Below are 23442 nucleotides of genomic sequence, written 5' to 3' on the forward strand. Positions count from 1 at the left end.
ATAAAAGAAATGCACAGCATTGACTAATAATAATTTAAAGTAGGTGTTTTAAAATTAATTACATATATTAATGTGAAAATCAAATTTAAATTACTAGGTTAGTTTATAGAATGACTTAAAGGTATGTTAGTACTTTATACTTAAGTGAGCCATGAGAGTCATTGAATATATCTACATTTGGGTGTCTATTACCTGTCGTTGTCACCTCCGCGTAAATATAAAATAAAAAATAAAATTTGTTTATTTCTGACTTAATTTCTTTAATTTGATTTGATTCAATCTAATTTTAATTTGATATAACGCGTCTCGCTCGCTTTAAAAGATTCACAATCCGTGAGTACGGCAGCCATTGCATCTGTGCGAGCGAGACGCATTATATTTACGCGGGAGTGACAGGGACAGTTAACGTATGAAATTACTTCTGCTTTGCGCCAGCATTTTAGCAATACTAGGGACTAAATTATGGTCATTTTATAGCAATAGCAATGACACAGTACCTACTATTAAGATTTTATTTTTAAAGAGCGTAACATAATGCTGGGAGATTGTCTTGTGCTGTTTCATCTCAGTCAGCACGCTATTTGTTTCCGAATCGGTGGTAGTTTCTAATTTACATCGAAAGAAATCAATTTTGAGGAAATAAATGACTTTTATGCCAGTCATATTTCAGGAGAGCTGTAACAACTGAATCGTGCTACCGAGTTCCACCCTCGCACAACACGCTACACGCTTTTTTATTTATATAAGAGGGGGGCAAACGGGCAAGAGGCCCATGGACATCGGCAACATGTCAAGAGGTTCGTTGCCGGCCTTAGGTAATACCTGGAGCTCAAGGCCTCTAAGTCGCACGGGGTAAACAGCTAATTGATTCAACAAAATGGCTGCGCAAGGCAAAAAAAAACTCACAAAACGCGCGGTTGTAGATTGCCAGACGACATGATACGACTGGTATTTTGCATTTTGAAGTAATAATGTGATGGAATTCTTAAAACTTATATGATTATCGTCTTCACTAGCTGAATGTGTGGTGTTCCTCCACACTCCAGTTTTCAAGGAACTTTCTTCGACGTAGTACAGAAAACTACTTTCACAAAAAGCGCGTACCATCTCCTAAAGGGTCGGCAACGGACGATGATTCTTTTGTTGTAGATACAGAATATGGGGGTGTTTATCAGGTACCATCCGGTGACCCATAGGTTCGGTTGTTCCCTTTCCATCTTATCCCATGAGAATTATAACGGCAAATTAAAACAGAATACTTACCCTATCTTTGGGTATGATATGGTTCGGGCTGATCTGCAGAGGGAACGACGAGGCCAGCTCGGAGTGGAGGCTGACCAGAGGAGTGAGAGTCCCGGAGGCCAGCAGGATACTGCGAGCAGGAGACAGAGCCTCGAACACCAGCGCGGGGTTCATACAAAGAAGGCGGAGTGACAGGGATTCCTTCTCCACCGACTGGGGGTGACACATTTATTTTTAGAAAAGTTATTAAAATCATTCTATATTTAAATAAAGAACTCCACTAGCTAACTAGAAGCTCCACTATTTCTTAGAATGATTGATGCGATAACACCCTTTTAATTAAAGAAAAAAACAAAGATATCATCTACGACATTTTCATCATTTTGATTATGATGAAAGCCTAATAACAACTTAAGTTCTAAGCTAATAATTGTATAAATAACAATAAAAACCTTAATACGGACCAAAGTCCGGGGAACTAAGCTATAAGAACTTCTCATTTGGAATACATCTCTCATTACCATTCGGCAAAACATTCTTTCTAAAAGGTAATTAATTGTTGATCGAATAAAAAAAATAAAGAAGAAAATTCTATTTTTAAAATGACGTTAGTCGTTTACTCAATAATAAACAATTAATGGCACTATTGGTTGGTGAAGTGTATACCAGCCTGTTACGTCACAAAGGCTTCACTAGTTTGGCGATGGCCTGTCACAATAAATTCTCTTATGTGATACTTATGGCTATTACTATGACAAAAAGTGTAGAGGCGGGCAAAACGTTCAAGCAATTGCGCTCGAAACTTTTAGACAGGATGTTAAGTATCATTAACGCATTATTGTCAACAGTTGCCCGGCGCCTTTCATACCCAATAAACGTTATGGTACCCACCTACAAAGCCGGCATCCTGCGCTAACAAACCTCCCACTGGTATATTTCACTCACCTCTCTTGGATCAGACTTGAAAAAAATTGGTAAAACGTTTCAAATAGATATACATTTTGCATGTTTATTACACCTACAACATACAAATATGCAAAGACAAAATACATGGGGCAGTACAGCCGATATTAATACAATCTTTCTGTAGCAGAAGAGGGCTATTCCCGCTATTTATAACCTAAAGAATTATTAAGAGAAAAATTTAAAGGAATAAACATTTTGACTGTTGCTTCTCATTATATTCTTGATAATGTTCTATATGTGCATATGCACTGAGGAATTTGCTAGAAACTGTTACAATCATAATGTTAACACGAGGAACAAACATAAACTTGGAATGCCTACTACTCGGCTAAGACGAGTTAGTAAGTCTTTTAAGGAGCGATGTATATGCTTTTACAACAAGATCCCAGAAAATGTTCAAAACAAAAGTATTACGATATTTAAAAGAATTATTAAAAAGCATTTATGTGGTAAAGGTTACTATTACAAAAATGACGTTCTTAATGATTCCACAGATAGGGGATGAGCGACCGCCCTCAGGCTATTAAATAATAAGTTTAATTGTACAATATTACTTCTTTAAATATATTTTTTGATGAAAATAAAGCCCGCTGAGTTTGTTGCGCCCATTCTTCTCAGGTCTGAGGCATTCTTTTTGGAATTGGTGGTAGTTTTTGACTTTCAATAAGTGATGTCACATCTTATTTTGAATAAAAATATTTGAATTTGAATATATTGCTTAAATTACAGAATATTCTGTATATATATCGATGGGCACAGAGGAGTGTGATATTTGGCATTGTTCAAGTTTATCTCATGTCAATATTTAATGGATTTACATCATTAATTACATACTAAAAGGTCATCGATCGCTGTACGGTGTAATCGTATCGTATCTGTATCTATATATGATTCAGCAACATTCTTCTTCCTTTCTTTCTTTCTTTCTTTAATTCTTCTCTCTCGCATGCTTTGTTTGTCTAGTATATTGGAAGTGTATGTACCGACCCCCACACTAAGCATGTCCCTTGAGGGAAGAAATGTAAAAAGTCGCACGAATTGAATATGAAATCAGTAATCACTTTAGAGTCCCTTGTTTTGGAGCCTACACTAACCCGGTCGAACTGAGAGTTCCTCCAGTTGAAGTTCTCGGACACTTCGTCCGCGACCACATGACGCACCAGGACCGGTACAAAGTCATCCATGTATTTGCCGTCATGCCGGAACAGGTAGCCTGCAATATAGTAGCGTATGAGTCTTCGTCCAGGGCAGTTTTGTTTGTGAAGGTTACTTCCATCATGTATAAATGATTTTCTTAATGATATTAGTGGGATGCTCCTTTGCACCGGATGCTGACTCGATAATGGGTACCACAACGGCGCCTATTTCTGCCGTGAAGCAGTAATGTGTGAGCATTACTGTATTTCGGTCTGAAGGGCGCCGTAGCTAGTGATATTACTGGGCAAATGAGACTTGACATATTATGTCTCAAGGTGACGATCGCAGTTGTAGTGCTACTCAGAATTTTTGTTTTTTTCAATAATCTTGAGCGGCACTGCATTGTAATGGGCATAGGCGTATCAATTACCATCAACTGAACGTCTTGCTCGTCTCGTCCCTTATTTTCATACAAATAAATTACACTTAGGGAATTAATAAAAAAAAAATGTAACGAAATTTTATTAAAAAAAAGAAGGCCACTGTGATTCTTGCGCCCGTTCTTCTCAGGACTGAGCAGTTTTTGACGTTCGAAATCCTATTTAGAAAAAATATATAACAAATTGATTAACCAATAAATAAAAAAATTATTAAATTGATTAACTATTAAATATAAAATTATTAAAATGATTATTATTATTTAATGTAAATCGTATCCAGTTAGTAGCTGTGTGACAGATTAATAAATTAGTTTACGCACACTAAGTTTAAACTTTCTCCCACGTGCAACCAAGGTGTGGCTGAGGAGCTTCCGTTGAGATGTGCGCTGTTTCCAGAAAGATACAACATGGGTACATTAAAAAAAACTGTTGTTGTACACTTTTCCAAAAGTGCGGCAACACACTTGTGATTCTTCTTGTGTTGCAAGAGAATGTGAGCAGCGGAGATCACTTAACACCATTTAACTGAACACCGCGAAAAAGATAGGACAGGCGCTATTTTCACGCTAGCAGCCTTGTGGCTAGAGGGTCGCACATTGAAAGAAGAAAGAATTATCCATACCTCACAAAGTTTTTTTTTGCCGTCGTTTATTTTATTCACACGACAAGATGTATTTACGTTTCACGTGTGTGTAGTATCACTCTCTAGGTTACTATGGTATAAACGATTTGGGAACGATACCACAGACTGGGAACGAAGCGAACACCCTCAGGCTCTTTAATTACAAAATATTTATTGTACGATATTACATTGTAATCCACATTTTATAAAAAGGTAGCCCGCTGAGTTTCTTGCGCCCGTTCTTCTCAGGTCTCAGGTAGTCTATTTTGAATGTGTCGGAGTTTTTCACGTTTAATAAGTGATTTTGAATCCTATTTTAAATAAAATTATTTGGATTTAAGGCTGTAATGTAGGGACGTTAGTCCTGTCACTTATTTTCAAACCAGTTAAGTAAGGTATATACAGCAGTCTGTACTCACCTAGCACCGTGTCTATGGTCTCTACGAGCGAGCCCGTCGCCTGCGTCACGCCGAACAACGTGCGCGGGTCTTCCCGCAGTCGACGACAGAACAACTCCGCGTGGTGTCGGAACTCTGTACAAACATTCATACATACCTTCGGATCACGAATAAAATTTGAAAACAAAATTTTATGAACGATGCGGGACTCGAACCCGCGACCTCTCGCGTTCTCAGTGCTCTAACCAACTGAGCTAACCGTTCGGGTGACGTATCGTCATAAAATGTTGTATGCTTTGTTCAACTCTCAGGTTGTGGCTTCATTCAGTTTATTTGTGTATTAATCCTAGAAGTGTTGGTTATCACTTGGAAAACATAAATTGTTTATACCTTAGATCATTAATACGAGTAGATAGACTATGACAGCTGTGAAAACGTATAAAAAATGTTTTCAACGTTAGAGTTTAGAGTTTATTTATTTATTTATTAGAAAACGCTTACCAACTAAACATACAATTAATATTATGACTACTTATAATATAAAATTTCTTGTCTCTATATTTGTATATCTAACTTATAGGTATGCACAGCGTTGCCTTCATTTATTATTGTAAGTTAAGTAATACTACTACAATATGTATTACTAAAAACTATAATTTTATACATCCAAATTATAAGGGTTCAAAAGCGTATTTTTTAAAATTACCAAATGTATTAAAATTTATATCTATACTACTATTACTATGAAATTTACTGTTAAATAATTTTAAGTTAAGTTAACCTCTATTTTAAGCAATGCACGCACGCTTACACAAAGTGTCTTACAAATCGCGAGTGTAACACGTAGCTTGTCACGCACACTAAACTAATATTCCTGGCCTGTTTTATCGGTGGTCAATTACAGCAAGAGACTCTATCTAGACGTAAGTATAAATTTTCTAAGATTATAAGCACGTACACGAAATCACGTGATTTTGTGTGTGTCATGCCACAACAGTATTTTTCTACAGTTATTTTTTTATCACATTACTCCATATTCAGCATTATTTCTTCTAATCTGGACCGTCGGAGTAAATCTGATTGGAATAATAGTTATTTATGCAACTGTTGTGTAATAAGGGGTATGAAAACAGCAATGTGGGTTTATCATACATATACATACAAGACTTTATCTACACCCACATAATATGAATCCTCTATTAAAGGTTCTGAAACAGTTAGCTTACTGCCAACATTAAATAAGCCAGTCCGTGTAACCATAATATCATCCAAAGGAGTGTTATTATGAAAACGGATGATATAATGTTGTACTGAATTTCATTACAACACTCGTATGGATGATGTAATGCTTGTTAGGACATTGGGTGTTGTAATGTTGGCTATTCCCCGCTAACTGTATTACTACTTATACCTAACTGTTTTAGAATCTTTAATAGAGGATTTAAAGCAGGGGTGTAGATAAAAAAAGTTAATAAATCTCACGAAAGTTTGGATATTTTATCATCTATACGTAGAGACAGTGCGTTGTAACTGCTTACCTGCAGAACTAAGGAATTAACCTACCATTTGTATTAATTACACACATGATATAAAAGCAAAACATGAATGTGAAGACATAGACTAAGAGAGCCATCCGACACGCCCTGAGAAACCAATGTCAACAGGAAGCACTTAAACGGCTGGAAAAACTCTTTTTTTTTTTATGGAGGACAAACGAGCGTACGGGTCACCTGGTGTTAAGTGATCACCGCTGCCCATATTCTCTTGCAACACTAGAGGAATCACAAGAGCGTTGCCGGCCTTTAAGGAAGGTGTACGCGCTTTTTTTGAAGGTACCCATGTCGTATCGTCCCGGAAACACCGCACAAGGAAGCTCATTCCACAGCTTTGTAGTATGAGGGAGAAAGCTTCTTGAAAACCGCACTGTGGAGGACCGCCACACATCCAGATGGTGGGGATGATATCCTAACTTGTGGCTTGTCGTGCGAAGGTGAAATTCGGCGGCAGGAATCAGGTTAAACAGCTCTTCGGAACACTCCCCGTGATAAATGCGATAGAAGACACACAATGAAGCGACGTCTCTACGCAACGCCAAGTGATCCAGCCGTTCACAGAGCACTGAGTCCCCGAAAATTCGAGCTGCTCTACAGGTTTAAACCACTGATAACGGCATACAACAGTAGATACACGAGTGAAGCCCTATCTTTGAACAGCAAAATCTATGCATACTTACGAGGATGCTAACTGGGCACTGTCGCCTAAACAAGCACCTCAGTGTGGTCGGCATCAAAAACGATAAAACTTGCAGATTTTGCATTGAGGCTGATGAAACGCCTCTTCATCTACTCTGCGATTGCGGCCCACTAATGCATATACCTTGGTGACTACACCTTACTCCCAAATGCTGTTTGTAATACTCGCGTCAAGAAGATACCGCGGTTCGTAAAGGCGACAAGCCTTGACGACGAGCTATAAGTATGAGTTGCGAACACAATAGTTTCTATTTTGGACGCGGTGTTACTAGGAGTCATTACGACTAGACTAGATTATATGTATTTATGTATGTTTAAGTCAGGGGCGTGCATTCCATATGCCTTTAGGCATTAACGAGGTATCGTTATGAAAGTATTAAATAAAATAAATAAATACAGTTACTCAATATATAATAAAAATAAAATATTTAATAATAAAGTTGATTAAGTTTAATTTGCTTCCGTTATTCTATAACCAAACTTCTATTGAACACCGACTCATTCAATATTTCCTTACGCTAGATACATACTACATTCGTGCGGTAGGCAGTCCCAAAAATGCCTATACAACGCAACGAGTATTTCATAGATCATATTTAGAAAAGTATTGGTCACAGTTGTCACATAGGCTCCATATTAGGAGTTTATGGCTATTTCAGTTTTTTGTCTTCATGAGTATCATTAGAGTAAATAGGTATATTCATTGATTAATAAATAGTATTTTATTTTTATTATAGTTCATTCCGTCATCCGTGACCCGTGTTAAGTTTTACTGTGATAAAAAGTTGATGTGTGATTTGTGTTTAAAATAGGTATTGAGTTTTAAAAATATTAGTAATAGAGAAATTAAATTAGTGTGCCGGTTACGATATAGGTAGGTACAGCTGGTTTCAATAATAAATAAAATAATTTTTTTTTCTTTTAATAGACCGGTTACCTATACTTTTACGAGTAATGTTCATGCATTTTTGAGATATTTGTGTTGGTGAAAAATTATTTATAATTAGAAAAAAATATAACTTTATTTAGAGTTTTCAATAATAATTATTTAGGTCTAAATATTATCATATAAACGCATGAAATTTTAGGTTTGACAGTAAATGATTATAGTATGGGTGTTTACCGCTAGATGGCGGTAAAAATGAAAGTATGTGTAATCTTAGAATTTTAATAAAAAAATATTTTTGTTAAATAAACACGCATGCTTAGGCTATTGAAATAAAATAAGAAAGCAGTTTAAGGTATACTTGTTCCTCGAATGACACAAACTGAAATATTAGGTTGACCATATCGTTGTCTTGCAACCCGTAACACAGGCCTATTTTGCCTAATTTGGGGCAAGATAATTTGTGTAAAAAGTGTGTTATTATTATTATTATTATTAGGACTAGACAAATAGCTACCCTCTCCAAATAATAATAATAATGTGAAGCCATCGTGGTTGCGTACCGGCATACTGTTTCTGGCCAATGTTGTGGTTGTGGAGCGTGGTGGTGAAGTGTTCCACGGCCCACGTGTACACCGCCTCGCCGTTGTTGACGGCCGCCTTGCTCAGCAGCGGCTTCTGGTTCACGAACCTGCAAGTTGTCACCACCCACTAAACTTATATTCGTCTGGGGTAGTACTCACACATATTTCTTTGAATTGGAAACTTCTCCAGGCGCCTTGGGTTTTTAATTTGGTAGATACTGACTTGACTCTAGGATATGTAATGAGCCCAAGCGTGTCCTAACTAAAGGCTTTCAATTTGATAATAAGGGACGAGACGAGCACGACGTTCAGCTGATGGTAATTGGGACGCCCTACCCATAACTATGCAGTGCCGCTCACGATTCTTGAAAATCCCAAAAATTCTGAGCGGCACTGCAACTGCGCTCGTCACCTTGAGACAAAAGATGTTAAGTCTCATTTGCCCATTAATTTCACTAGCACGGCACCTTTAAGACCAAAACACAGTAGTGTTAACACATTACTGCTTCACGGCAGAAATAGGCACCATTGTAGTATCCATAATCTAGCCGGATTCCGAGCCCCCCACTGGTTAAGCCACGCTGTCATCTTATGACGATAGCAAGAAAGTGACAGACTCGCCCGGATTAGAACCACACTCACGCAGAATTTCGGTATGAACTGGTAACCTAGTCCCGCTGCGTTTCGCATTTTGTCGAAAACCGCGTATTCTAAAACCCCAAATCATTATAAAAATATAGCAACAAAATAACTCACCACTGCTCCCAGCTATTGAGAACCTTCAGCAAGTGTTCAATATATCCCATGGAGTCCTGGTTCGCGTAAGTAAATTGAGCTACCTTCTGCAACTCCTATAACACAAAACAACTTTTAGGATATTACAATTTAACAAAACTAATCAATATTCATCTAATCGACATTGAATTTAAAAAAACAAGAAATAAAAATTGTAACGCCTTGCCTCTTTTAGCAGCAAAGTATTGCAAACTTAAATTGGCTACGATGACTATCTCTTTATAATTTATTACCTTACCCAATCACTACTAATAATCTTTCAATACAATTTTTTTTCAATTCATCAAGTACCTTTTCAGTAATAACCATAACAAATATAAAATAATAAAATATTTTCTCTATAAGATAGTAGTTTAAATTAAACGTTATGTTCCGACTGTCATGTCCAATTTTCTCTCTCATGTCTCGCACACTAACAGTGATTATGATACAACTACGGATAGGACGTTCAACTGATGGTAATTGATTCGCCCTGCCCATTACAATACTGTGCCTTTCAGGTTTCATAAAAAACCCAAAAACTCTGAGCGGCACTACAATTGCGCTCGTCACCCTAAGACATAAGATGTTAAGTCTCATTTGCCCTGTAATAACACTAGTTTCGGCACCTTTCATACCGAAACACAGTAATGCTTACATATTACTACTTCACGGCAGATACAGGCGCCGTTGTGGTACCCATAATCTAGCAGGCATCGTGTGCAAAGGAGCTTCCAACTGGTAAATATCTAATAATATATAATATCACTACACTGTTTGATATCATTCGAGATTAATCCTTAAGGGTATATATAGAGCCCAGTTTATTCATTTATTGATTACTCATTCATTTAAAAAATTTCCTGGACATCATGCAATGCGGTTAGAAAAAGCGATACAACTGCAAGTATGTTATTGGTGATCTTTATTAGTGTGTAACAAGATATTGGGACCTAGTAAGAAGTATTTTTACTGACAGTTGGAGTATGAAAGATATTCAATTAAAGTTTTTTTTTATGAACGATGCGGGACTCGAACCCACGACCTCTGGCGTTCCGTGCCAGTGCTCTCCCAACTGAGCTAACCGTTCGAGTAACGTATCGTATATGTATAAAATCTTGTATGCTTTGTTCAACTCTCAGGTTGTGGCTTCATCTACAGGATCTACTTGTTTTAAAAAAAATGTTTTCAAATTTTATTTGTGTATTAATCCTAGATGTGAGGGTTATCACTTTAAATTTATTTATTTATATATTTATTGCTCCAACAGGGTGAGTACTAAATATATATAACTATCTAAGTGACACCCCAAAATACATAACAAATGGGTTAGACATGTAAGATATTATTCGCACAAATTTATAATTATTTTTAACTATGGTATTTCATCAACCCTGAAGTCCCTGATAGAAGAACAGGGATTATTTTTTCGATAGAATCTTTATCAATATCTGCTTCGACTGCCGAAGACAGCAAGCGTCGCAAATATGTTGGTCTCAGCGAGTCATACATCTTTGTGCCGTTTGGTGTTGAGACACTTGGCCCGTGGGGCCCAGAGGCGCGGAGAATGTTCAAAATACTATCTTCGCGCCTCAATAAGGCTACTGGAAACCCAACCGCTGGCAGCTATTTCGGTCAACGGATCAGCCTAGCTATCCAACGCGGTAATGCTGCCAGTATTCTTGGTACGCTTCCACGTAATGATAGTTTTAATTTTCTATAGTCGTAGTATTGTAAATATAGTTATAAGATTTGTTTTGTTTGAATAATAAATATTTATAATAAAGTTAAATCTTTATCAATCAAGTTGATTAATAATATTATTAAAACTAAGGAGTTAATATATAATCGCAGTAATCGATCTTTGTTCTAATAATAATATAATAAGTAGGTAATGTCATACGAGAATACTCATGGACAGTTATCAATACTGACTACTTGGGTTCAATGCGCTTTCCATTGTTTTTTTATTAAGTTGATATAAGCAAAAAACGGGCCGTAGTTGGGTTTAATATCGGCCATTTTGTATTAATGCCAAGCTTAGATGAAATAAAAACCGCTCGTGCAAGTTCGTACTCCAGCGGCGTCTATTCTATGATAAAGCAATATTTGTTCGTTATTAATAACTGTGTATTAAAGATACAACATAATACACTTGATCCTGGAATACGTATTAAAGCGTCATGTGGCATACGGGCGTGACAAACGTACCAAGATGGCGGCGTCGAGTTGAGCTTTGGTGACAGTGAAGGTGGCAGCGTCGCGGCACACGTCCTCGATGTTGTGGCCCTCGTCGATAATCACTATGTTGCCGCTCACATCGATTTGCATCTGGAATCACAAATTGATATTTAATTATAATAATAATACATATAAGAGCCTCGACCATAGTCTCAAGAGGCAGTTTTGGAAACGGCGGGCATCGTACGGAAGTTCGTCAGTCTATTCCACTAACCACCGGCGGAATTGTCATAAACCTACGCCGATAGGAATCTATTTTTTTTATGCTAAAAAACTATACTAGGTACTAGTATTGTTTTTTACAAATATATTATATATATGAATGTAGAAAATTAGATGAGATTATAATAAAGCGAATAATAATAAAAATTTATTTCAGAAAAATAATTCCATAATTCCAATTTTTTTTAATTTAATTTAGTAAAATGTCCTTAATAAATTAGTTAGAATATAAGCAATTTGTAATGTTTTTAAAGTGATGACTCTCACTTCTGGGATTAATTACACAAATAAAACTGAAAACCAAATTTTACGATGCGGGACTCGAACCCAAAACCTCTCGCGTTTCGTGCGAACTTGCGAAATTGTTTAGATAAAACATAAAAACATAACAAATTCTTTAGATTTGCAAGAGCGACATCTCAAGTCAACTTTCTTATATGCAAATATTGGGGTTGAGCAGGTTATCAACTGAAAAGTAGATCCTATAGATGAAGCCACAACCGGCGAGTTGAACAAAGTATACCAGATTTTATAAACGATACGTCACTCGAACGGTTGGCTCAGAGGTAGCGGGTTCGAGTCCCGCATCGTTCATAAAAAATTTCAGTTTTATTTGTCTATGTTAGAATATAGTTATAATTAAACAGGCACATGAAGCTGCACAAATGCCTTTATAATCGAATCGAATTTAAGTAAAATAATTTTTACAGCAACAACATTACCGTGAATACGTTGCACAATAATGTAAAGTTTAACCAGATAATAAATAATATGTAAATTGGTATTTAATATTTATTTTATTACAACATTTGTTATTTTCTTTCGTTGGAATCCGATCTTCATACAGATGATGACAGTAGAATTATAGAGGCAACTGCACAAATATAATATTATTTTTTACCTTATGTTTTGAGTACTATCATTTATTTATTTATTGTTTATAACACAATTATTGTATTTAATAATGGAAGCACTTGTGGCTGTAATTGCGACGGCCGCCTTCTTGAAGGTAGCTACTGAAAATCAGTGTTGGGTGATACCCAACTAATATGCTGAGTAGCAAACCTTTTTGGGACAAAACACTGCAAACACCACCTTATTATGTTGATATAGAATAAGCCTTACTTTAGTTTTTAATGTATGTTAGTTTTACTTAGATTAGGCATATTATAGTAATTTTTTAGATAAGTTTTTTCATATTATTTTTTATTATATTTTGTAAATGTTCACGTGTATTTGTAGTGTTTGTTCGAAATAAAGATATACTTACTTACTTACTTACAAATGAATACAGCAAGATATGATGTGGATCTCTTTGGAAAGTCCAATTCCTCAACCACTTGAGCTATGTCAGCTCAACGCAAAATATATAATAACATTAGCTATTAACACAGCTATAGTTATTAGCCACTGTCACATCACATCACAATAGATCCAGTGAAACAGGCTGAAGTGAACTGAAGCCGCATTCAAATTCAAATATTTTTATTCAAAATGGGATGTGACATCACTTATTGAAAGTCAAAAAAACTACCACCCATTCCAAAATGAATGACTCAGACCTGAGAAGAATGGCCGCAACAAACTCAGCGGGCTTTTTTTTTACATAAAAAAATATGTTAACAAATTAATATCGTACAATTAAACTTATTCTTTAATAGCCTGAGGGCGGTCGCTCCATTCCCAATATGTGGTATCATTAAGAAAGTCATTTATGTTATAGTAACCTTTACCACACAAAAATTTTTTGACAATTCTTTTGAATAACGTAATACTTTTGTTTTGAACATTTTGCTGGGATCTTGTTGTAAAAGCATATACATCGCCCCACAAAAGAGTTACTAACTCGACTTGTCCAAGTAGTAGGCATTATAAGTTTATGTCTCTGTTCCTGGTTTTAACATTATGGCTATGACAGTTTCTAGCAAATTCACTTATGTGCCTATGAACATACATTACATTATCAGGAATTACAAACCATAACCATATTATGTGGAATATTGTATAAGGTGATACGAGCGGAAAACGAAAGCGAATTTATCAGGACCCTGCCAAGTGGGCTTATCTATCCTTCTGGGACCAATGCGCGACGTATCTAATTGGGCTACAGCCCAGGGATTCGTGAATATACAAACCTGAATCCTCTTCCGGCGGAAAGGCGTTAATACATCCAGATATCTACGCAGCAACAATCTCGCACACTCGAAAATCGGAGAGATCAGTTTATATAATGGATCCATCTGTCTATAACAGGCTCCACCAGTGGGAGGTGGGAGGCTCCTTTGCACAGTAAGTCGGCAAGATTATACGGAACCACAACGGCGCCTATTTTTGCCGTGAAGCAGAAATGTGTAAACATTACTGAGTTTCGGTCTGAAGGGCGCCGTAGCTAGTGAAATTACTGGGCAAATGAGACTTAACATCTTATGTCTCAAGGTGACAAGCGCAATTGTAGTGCCATTTAGATTTTTTGGTTTTTTCAAGAATCCTGAGCGGCACTGCATTGTTATGTGTAGGGCGTATCAATTACTATCCGCTGAACGTTCGGCTCGTCCCTTATTTTCATATTAAAAAGGCTGCCGAGCTCGATCAAGAAAGATGCACAATATTCCACCACGGTGTTTAAGACACATCTTCGTAGGTGGCTTCTCGAACATACATTTTACTTAGTTGAAGAGTTTTACAAGATGCCAGTTATTTTGAACATGTAATAAGTATATGTAAGTACATAGGTACACTTATTTTACAATGCGTATTTTTGAAGTGAAACTTCTTTAGAATCGTTGTGATTTCAAACCGAATGCAACGGAAAGAACGACAGGTAAGAGACACAAATACAAAAATCTGTAGGATGAAGCCGGCAAAGAATGAGACAGAAATATGCATACTATTGAAGTAAAAAGCGACAGTAAAAAGAGCAGTTACATCATTTCATAATATTTAACATGGGAGATAATGAGATAGGAAGCATAATACAATGTTTTGGTACCAGGCGATCATAGTTAAAGAAAAGATTGTCTTAAGTATGGCGCGAGTATACCTTAATATATTCTGACTCCAAGCGCACGACGTATAACTACATAGACACCAGGAGAACATATTATTATATATATTAGTGGTGGTAGGAATGTCTTTTATAATGCTTGAAATCATGTGTCATCCTAGCAACACGTACCAGGAATTCATATACAGTTTAGAGGTTCATGCACCATGCAGGTTTCACTTCTGACATGTGTACTTTGTACGCACGCAATGTTTATTTTTAAATAACATAACAACGATGACGTAATATTGTATACTTCCCTACACATCTAAAATGATAATAAGAATTATTAATTTACATATTTTTTTGACTTGTAGCAATGGTGTTATTATTAAATGATTTTATTTGATAAAATGGGCTTCCAGCGACCATTGATCTTGAACAATGTTAAAAATAATAGAATCGGCAATCATGACTTACTCTCTTATGAAATTATAAAAGTTATATCGCTAAGAATAGTATTGACTCAACTGGGCTTTTAGTCCAGCGATAATGCACTGCAAACTGACTAAACAATGGTAAACCTTAAAATTAAATCCATTTATCCTTGGTCCAGGTGCACATTTGAACTTTTCAAATCGATATATTTAATCCCATTTCTATATATAATCGGTGAACCTCACATATTTAAGGCATAAAAGGCATTTATTTTCTCAAAATTGATTGTTTTAGAATCTAATATACTAGATACTACTACCGCTTCGGAAACAAATGGCGCTCTGAGAGAGAAATTTAATTTTTTAATCTTATATACATAATCTTCAACGTACACTGCTTCTAATGCCCGGTTCGATCAAATAGTTGTAAGGGCAGAACACGATGTGAGCCGCGTTCGCCATCTCGCGCGCGGCGTAGTACGGACACGCCCTTATCTCCTCTCCCACGCGCACCAACTCTTCCAGGTCGAAGGCGTGAGGGAGAGCTTTGTGGTTCAGTGCCTTGCGGTTGTTATAGTACGCGCAGTTAGTTGATTCCCTGTTTCTTTCGCGGTCTGTCCCCTGCAAAAATTTTCAGCCATCACTATATTATATAAATCATTTGTTCATATGATAGTAGTTATCATCGAAGCTTTCAAAGCTACACAAAATTAATTATGCCAAAAAACTTAGATTACTTATACGTCTGCTAGACAACCGATGAAAACAGGCCAGGTTTATTACTTTAGTTGTGTGACAAGTTACGTCTTAGACTCGCAATTCGAATGTCACGTTGTGTTTCTGCATGCACGCAGCAATGCTAAAAATAGTTTAACTGTCAAAATAATTATTTATTTTCGAAGTTTTTACGTACTAAATGTAAATTGTGCGGAAATATTATTTAATATATATTGACGGAGCGGTCGAAGCTATCAATGTCTTGAAGTTTGACAATATGAATTTTATAAAACTATATATTTAGAAAATACGTCAATATCAATATATTATATTATATGTATTTTTTGACACAAAAATTAAGCAATGGGAGAAATGTCTTTTCAAATGTAATGAGAGCCCGCTGGAAACCAGCGCTGTGTCGGTGACTTCTGCACAAACAACAATGTACTGAGTGAGCTCTATTTACCTACAAATAAGACACCGCAGTGCTTTTTCATTTTTAATAATGTTATTATAGTATATATAGTATTTAAGATTATGTATAAAAATTGCTTTGATAATAATTATCCCATAGTTGCATGTCAGTCCACCGCAACGAATGCTTTGGAGGACCACGTTTCCCGGTTACGAACTATCATTGATGAAGCAGGGAACATTGGAAATACCCGGAGATATATCAAGAGATACGTTCAGAACCGGTCGGGGTTCAAATGCAATGTGCCTACCTTTTTTTTGAAGGTACCCATGTCGTATCGTCCCGGACGCATCGCACAAGGAATCTCATTCCACAGCTTTGTAGTACGTGGAAGAAAACTCCTTGAAAACCGCATTGTGGACCGCCACACATCCAAACGGTGGGGCTGATATCGTAACTTGTAGCGTGGTGAAGGTGGAATTCAGCGGCAGGAATCAGATTAAACATCTCTATGGAGCACTCCCCGTGATAAATGCGGTAGAGGACACACAATGAAACGACGTCTCTACGCAACGTCCAGTGATCCAGCCGTTCACAGAGCCCTGAGTCCTAAGAGAAAGACGAACATAAGTCAAGGTAAAATGACTTAAATTACCTGAACACATCCTCTGCACATATCGTTCTTGGTGGCCCACTGTTTCCTATCAAACTCCCTGATGCAGCTGTACTCTCGACTCGACAGCACCGTCATGAGGGCCTTCCCGCAGTACTCCGTCCTGGAGAACTCTCTCACCACCTGTTGGATCTGCTTGTGAGTCCTCGCACCGTAGTAGATGATGGGAAGACTGCAAGCAACCAACATTGACGTCCTAACACCGAGATTCTCCACGAGAGAGTAAAGGTTTCTGGAATTAAACCCCAATCCGTCACCACTACAGCACTCACATGCATACTCAGTACATATTATAAACATATATATATATATATATAATATATATGACTAGCCGTTCCTGCCCGCTTCGCTGGGCGAATTTTAAAATGAAATATATATAATGAAGGAACGTTGGAATTCGAAAAATAGCCATAACCATCTAAGATAATTTGGCATCGAATGGTGGTAGTTTCATGTCGATACGATCAGTGGTTTAGGCGTGATTGAGTCTCAAACAAAGACCATTTTCATTAAATATATATAGATAAGTATACATATTATATAAAATACATATATATATATAAGTTTCGTGCACCCATTCTTCTCAAGTCTGAGCCACTCAATTTTGATGGTGGTAGTTTTTGACTTTCAATAATTGATTTTGAAGCCTATTTTGAATAATAATATTAAAATTTGAAAACGAATATAATTCATTCATTAAGTCAACTGCTTAGATCATTTATACGTCTAGATAGAGTGTGACAGCTGTGAAAACGTCCAGGTTGACGGTTAACCTCTATTTTGAGCAAGACACGCACAGACAAAGTGACATAAAAATCGCGAGTGTAAGACGTAGCTTGTCACGCACACTAAAGTAATAAACATGGCCTGTTTCCATCGACTTTCTAGCAGCAACAGGCTATATATATCTAGACATATACATTATTTAAAGTCAACTTATAAACATTATGCATATAATATCTACCCTGCCCTTGTAACCGAAATGCCCTTCATGCATGGCATTTGAAATCTAAAAACCCTTAACTAAAATATTGTACAGTAATTCACTTATAAAAAGTTTTTTTTTATAAAAATAAGGGACGAGACGAGCAGGACGTCCAGCTTTTAGTAATTGATACGCCCTGCCCATTACAATGCAGTGCCGTTCAGGATTCTTGAAAATCCCCAGAAACTCTGAGCGGCATCCTGTTCAAAGGAGCCTCCCACTGGTAAATTACATAAACTCACCTTAATTTAAGTTTTCTATTATCACATAAGTCAAAACTAGCTGATTTGTTCTGAAAATTCATGGATACGGCTATGGATACATATCTTATTTTCATTAATTTCATTACAGATATTGGCATAGCTCATGAATGATTATGCTACGCATATTGAAGTTAAACTTGTGAAATATTTAAACACGTCGTGATCAAATGGTTACGTAAATGTAAAGAGATCTATTTAGATAAATTTACTTTTATTCTTATTCTTGAAATTTATTTATTTGTATGAGTCGTGGAACCACAGGTGATAGGTGTACAGCACAATTCAATTGTCAGTATTACAATTTACAATATTAAATAAACATTAGTTTGTAGGTACCACCCTCAAATAATAACTTTTAAATATTGTTATTTTTGGCTAAAAAATTCTTTTAAACTATGTATATAAGCATAATTTAATAAGAACACAGTGGCGTAGCGTTCCTTGGCGGGGCCTCGTATAAAAATATACTTGGGTGGCCCTTATGAAGGGTAAAGATTTCTCACAAAGTAAAAAAAAAATGTTTGCTTAAAATTAAAAGAAATATTTATTCATCATAATTATCTATTGATCACTTTTTCCAAAATTTATTCCAAACAATTCAAATTAAACATTGCCGTTTCCTTGCCGTTTTTTCGGCCAGCAGCATCAGTTTTTATTGATTTTTGCTTACGCACGTCGGGACCCCGTATAATTAATATGGCGGTAGCTACGCCCCTGTAAGAACATCTATAATAGGTACAATATCCAACCTTTCATGCACAGTCTAAAACTAAACAATAATCACAACATAATAGAATAGCGTGACTTTGGTGTTTCATGCATGAGTTTTGTATAATCTGTCACATATTTTACTCTTTCATAAAGCCTCCTCTCCACTATCGGCAATGATGGTTACTTGTATGATCGTCTGTCATCGGCAAGTAAATCGTTGATCATCGTGTAAGCATCCATCGATCGTGATTATTTATTGAGCGGCAGTCCTTCAAGATGGACGTGGAGTTTATAGCTGCTGCTACATTGCGTGCATTAATTTAAATACTAAGTATACAATATTTATGTTTGGGATTCCATATTCATAGGTAGTTCTGATTAATTTCTAAGAATTTAAATTTTTATTCATTTGACCATCCAGTTGTCATTGTAACGTTCTTGCGCCATGTAAATAACAGGAAAACAAGACAACGCCGTGAAGTAGCTTCGGCTTGGCTTACTATAAAGTGTCCTCCAGTGAATGAATGACCGGCGATCGTGTGGACACACGCACGCAACTTCACGCGAATTCCCTATAATGCGTCCCGAAAAACCGTCGAGTCACCCGAGCGCCGCGATCGCTATGACGATTATAGACGATGATCGGCGACTAGAAGCGAATAAGTCCTCCACACGATCGTGCTCGCGTGTAATCGCCTTTAATAGCCGATTGTGAAGAGGCGGCATAATATTCGCAAAAACATTACCGATTATCAAGCATTCATGCATAGTTTGTAAACGAACAATCATCAAACAATTACCTGACTTCTTCAGGAGTGGTCGGTTCCGATACTTGAATTTTCTTATCCGGTGTTGAAGGTGGTTCACCACTTTTGGCTTTTGAGTCTTCCACCTCACTACTATACAGGCGTCGTCTCTTGTGGATTGTGACCAAGCCTTTAGTCGGAGAACCTACGGTAAAAAATTTCTTAAATATTCAGTATGAGATAATTTTGTAGACGTCAAAAAGAAAATGTTTTAAGCGCCGACTTTACAACACAGTGGACACCTAATACCAATATATTCGCAATGCAAACAGTTCAGTTAAGCAGCTGAGGTAAGCGGTAGAGGGGTACTGGATCCTTATTGGTCAGCTTAAGATCACAACATATCGTTAGCAGTCACGCATTTATAAAAGATCTGTTCTGATTCCAAATGTCGTATCTGAAAGCCTTCGTCCTTTATTAGGCCTCTAAGATTTATTAAATGTTTTCCATATTGAATTTCAGTAATATCACTAACAGCGTCATATTTTACCAGTACGTGAAAATTTTTGGTAATCTCATGTTATTATTATTTAATGATAATAAGGGACGAGACGAGCAGGACGTTCAACTGGTGGTAGTTGATACGCCCTGCCCATTACAATGCAGTGGAAAGTCAGGATTCTTGGTTTACCCAAAATTCTGAGCAGCACTACAAATGAGACATAAGATGTTAAATCTCATTTGCCCAGTAATTTCAATAGCTACGGCGCCATTTACACCGAAACACAATAATGTTTAGACTTAATTGCAAAAATAGATTTTTTTTATAGTGTTAAGGATTTTTTCAATTTAAGGAAAATGCGTCCTGACTTTAATCCCCCTTATTCATAATGGTCCGCTAACTTTAAACAGCCGCTAGGGAGTGTTTTTCTCATTCTGACTTAGGTCAATAGAAGAAGACAGAGTGAGAATTAGCAATGCTTTAAGTTAGCAGACTATTATGAATAAGGGGGTTAATGTTTAGCTCCAAGTAAAGCCAAGTGAGATCCGGACGCGTAAATATTTAATACAAGTTACTTTTTTAAATTCCTTCGGTAAAAGAAATATTGCTTTTTACTTGTGCGGCGGCCATTTTGGAATTTGCAATCCTGGTTTATACACGCTTTTTATTAGCTTCACCTGTATGTATGTTTTATTGTAACCAACCCATTTAGGCACGATTTTGACCCACCTTAAACGATTACGTTCAAACTTTGTAGATTTATCGAGGACCGATGACAATACATTAATATGATAAAATTATTCCATTTGCGAAATAAGATTTTTGTTAATCTATATATAATTTTCATCTATCGTCTATACTATGGCAGGATGTTAATTTTAAATTTCAACCAATTATTATCTTTAACCTATTTATCTAATTATTAGGAAATTTTCGAATAAGTACCAAAATAAAATATTCAACAATGCAATCAACTAAGTGCAAGTTTAACAAAAACTTAAAAAAAAAACACGCTTTTATTAATAAATTAAACTAAAAAATCTATAAAAACTGTGCTTTAAAGTTTTTTAAGTTAGCAATATTGTAATGAAATTATAAAAAAGAAGTCCGCCGAGTTTTAAAGATTGTAAAACTTGAATTTGAATACTAACATATACTAGAATGTCAAATGTCAATGCCCGCTGACATACATATGGACGGACAAACGCACAGCGGAGTATTAGTAATAGGATTCCTGGTGGGGTAAGGAGCCTAAAAAATGGTGGCGCTTTATTATCACCTATGGGTGATCACCTATCACCAAAATGTAGCTATCATATCACATAATATGGTTCAAGTGAACCAGACAGAGAACACAACACTATGAAGGTTGAGTATACTTCAGGTTTTGTTTAAGTTAAGGTTTGAATGATCCACTTAAATATATGACTTGGCCACACAACAATAAATCTCCCGCAAATTGCGAGTGCCACTAGAGCCTAAGCAAACACTTCGCATATATTACCTCCCGTATATGTGCGGGGAAAAATAAAAAATAGTTGAGAGAAAAGTGCATTTAGAGCAACGACATAGAAAGGTTAGATGGACATTTATATAAAACACATATAATTTATAACTTAGTTTTTATATGAGTAATTTTGTAAAACTAATATTTCCTAGTAAATAATATTAATTTTACAAAATATTGTAATCTAAATATATAAAAATGAATTGCTGTTCGTTAGTCTCGCTAAAACTCGAGAACGGCTGGACCGATTCGGCTAATTTTGGTCTTGAATTATTTGTGGAAGTCCAGAGAAGGTTTAAAAGGTGAATAAATAGGAAAATGCTGCTAAATTAAATAAAAACAACAAATTTGTTTTTCCTTTGATGTGTCCATACATAATTTCTATGAGTGGATTTATTGACGCACGGTTTGACAGTTCTGCTGTGAAACAATTTCATTACGACAGCAGAGTGCATATTTTACGAAGTAATTTTTGATGTTTGATATATTATTGACAAATTCATATAAAACATTATTTTATTTATTATATACAGAACAACGTCTGTCGGGTCAGCTAGTAATATACATAAACTGTATTTTTAAAAGAAGAACTACATAGGTACAGTGTTAAAAAAAGTTTCACACAAAAATCTCAAACAATGAACTTTCTACGTCAATTCCAAGTACTTATTACAATATAACGTCAATTTCATACTACAACCACTATTATTAACAGGACGTTTAAGTTTCAACTAAATATTCTGAAGTCAATTTAATATTTTTAATTACACCGATCCTCCACAGTGCGGTTTTCAAAGAGCTTTCTTCCACGTACTACAAAGCTGTGGAATGAGCTACCTTGTGCGATGTTTCCGGGACGATACGACATCGGTACCTTCAAAAAAAGCGCGTACACCTTCCTTAAAGGCCGGCAACGCTCTTGTGATTCCTCTGGTGTTGCAAGAGAATGTGGGCGGCGGTGATCACTTAACACCAGGTGACCCGTACGCTCGTTTGTCCTCCTATTCCATAAAAAAAAAACATCTGCCACTTAATTATATCTATTCTAACAATAATATATTGAAGCTAATCTCTGGAAGTAACTGTCAGTTGAATACATTTTTCAATAAACTACTTTAATTGTCTATATTGTTTATATTGTTACTTTTGCTTCTTTCATTTCTGTTTCTTCCATTGGTCTAATATGATTGTGTCAACCAGCCTAGCGCAACTCTTTAAGAAAAAAACGATTCACTCGATTGTATGAAACGTGCAGTCATTGATAGATTGACAGATGACGGCTATAATCTTGAAAACAACGGAGACAGCCGAAATCCGCCACGTTTAATGCAACTGTTCGCTTTCAAACTTAGCCGGATTATACTTCGCCGCCATTCATAAAAAATTGTATTTACTACTATTTCAAACTTATGTCAAATGACAGCACGTATCATACTAAACTAAAATTTCAATTTTTACTTAGGCAGTCACGCCTCTTATTACGTAGTACTTACATCCTCTTTGGTGTCTACATTGTAAGTAGCTCTTATAATAACTAATATGTGTACATATTGTATTATATTGAGTATACCACCTGAACCAATACGTGAATTATGGTATGGGTTTCATTATAATTAATATCTACTTATGTATCTTAGTAATTAAGTATTTTTATGTAAAAAGGTATAAATAGCATTTATTTTCTCAAAATGGATTCCTTTAGAATTCTTTTTGATGTCATTTCTTATACTACTAGATAC

General features: G+C 36.1%; 2 protein-coding genes across 5 annotated transcripts in view; one reads left to right on the plus strand and one right to left on the minus strand.

Moving 5' to 3' along the window:
* LOC126975738 (zinc finger protein 573-like) overlaps nt 1–23442 on the plus strand; it is a 358061-nt gene that overhangs the window by 34343 nt on the left and 300276 nt on the right. The window lies entirely within an intron of this gene.
* The window catches only part of LOC126975737 (Fanconi anemia group J protein homolog), a 115597-nt gene that overhangs the window by 8048 nt on the left and 84107 nt on the right, over nt 1–23442 (minus strand). For 2 of the 3 annotated variants that reach the window (XM_050823748.1, XM_050823746.1), the window contains 9 exons: nt 19749–19899; nt 16972–17221; nt 15578–15805; nt 11513–11632; nt 9284–9378; nt 8507–8634; nt 4827–4940; nt 3303–3421; nt 1264–1455 (listed from right to left, as the gene is read on the minus strand). In XM_050823748.1, the coding sequence (XP_050679705.1) occupies nt 1264–1455; nt 3303–3421; nt 4827–4940; nt 8507–8634; nt 9284–9378; nt 11513–11632; nt 15578–15805; nt 16972–17221; nt 19749–19899 (1397 nt within the window). The remainder of the gene's footprint in view (nt 1–1263; nt 1456–3302; nt 3422–4826; nt 4941–8506; nt 8635–9283; nt 9379–11512; nt 11633–15577; nt 15806–16971; nt 17222–19748; nt 19900–23442) is intronic. The other variant, XM_050823747.1, reaches the window with a different exon arrangement.

The sequence above is a fragment of the Leptidea sinapis genome, chromosome 37 (genome assembly GCF_905404315.1).
Source record: "Leptidea sinapis chromosome 37, ilLepSina1.1, whole genome shotgun sequence".
Classification (NCBI taxonomy): domain Eukaryota; kingdom Metazoa; phylum Arthropoda; class Insecta; order Lepidoptera; family Pieridae; genus Leptidea; species Leptidea sinapis.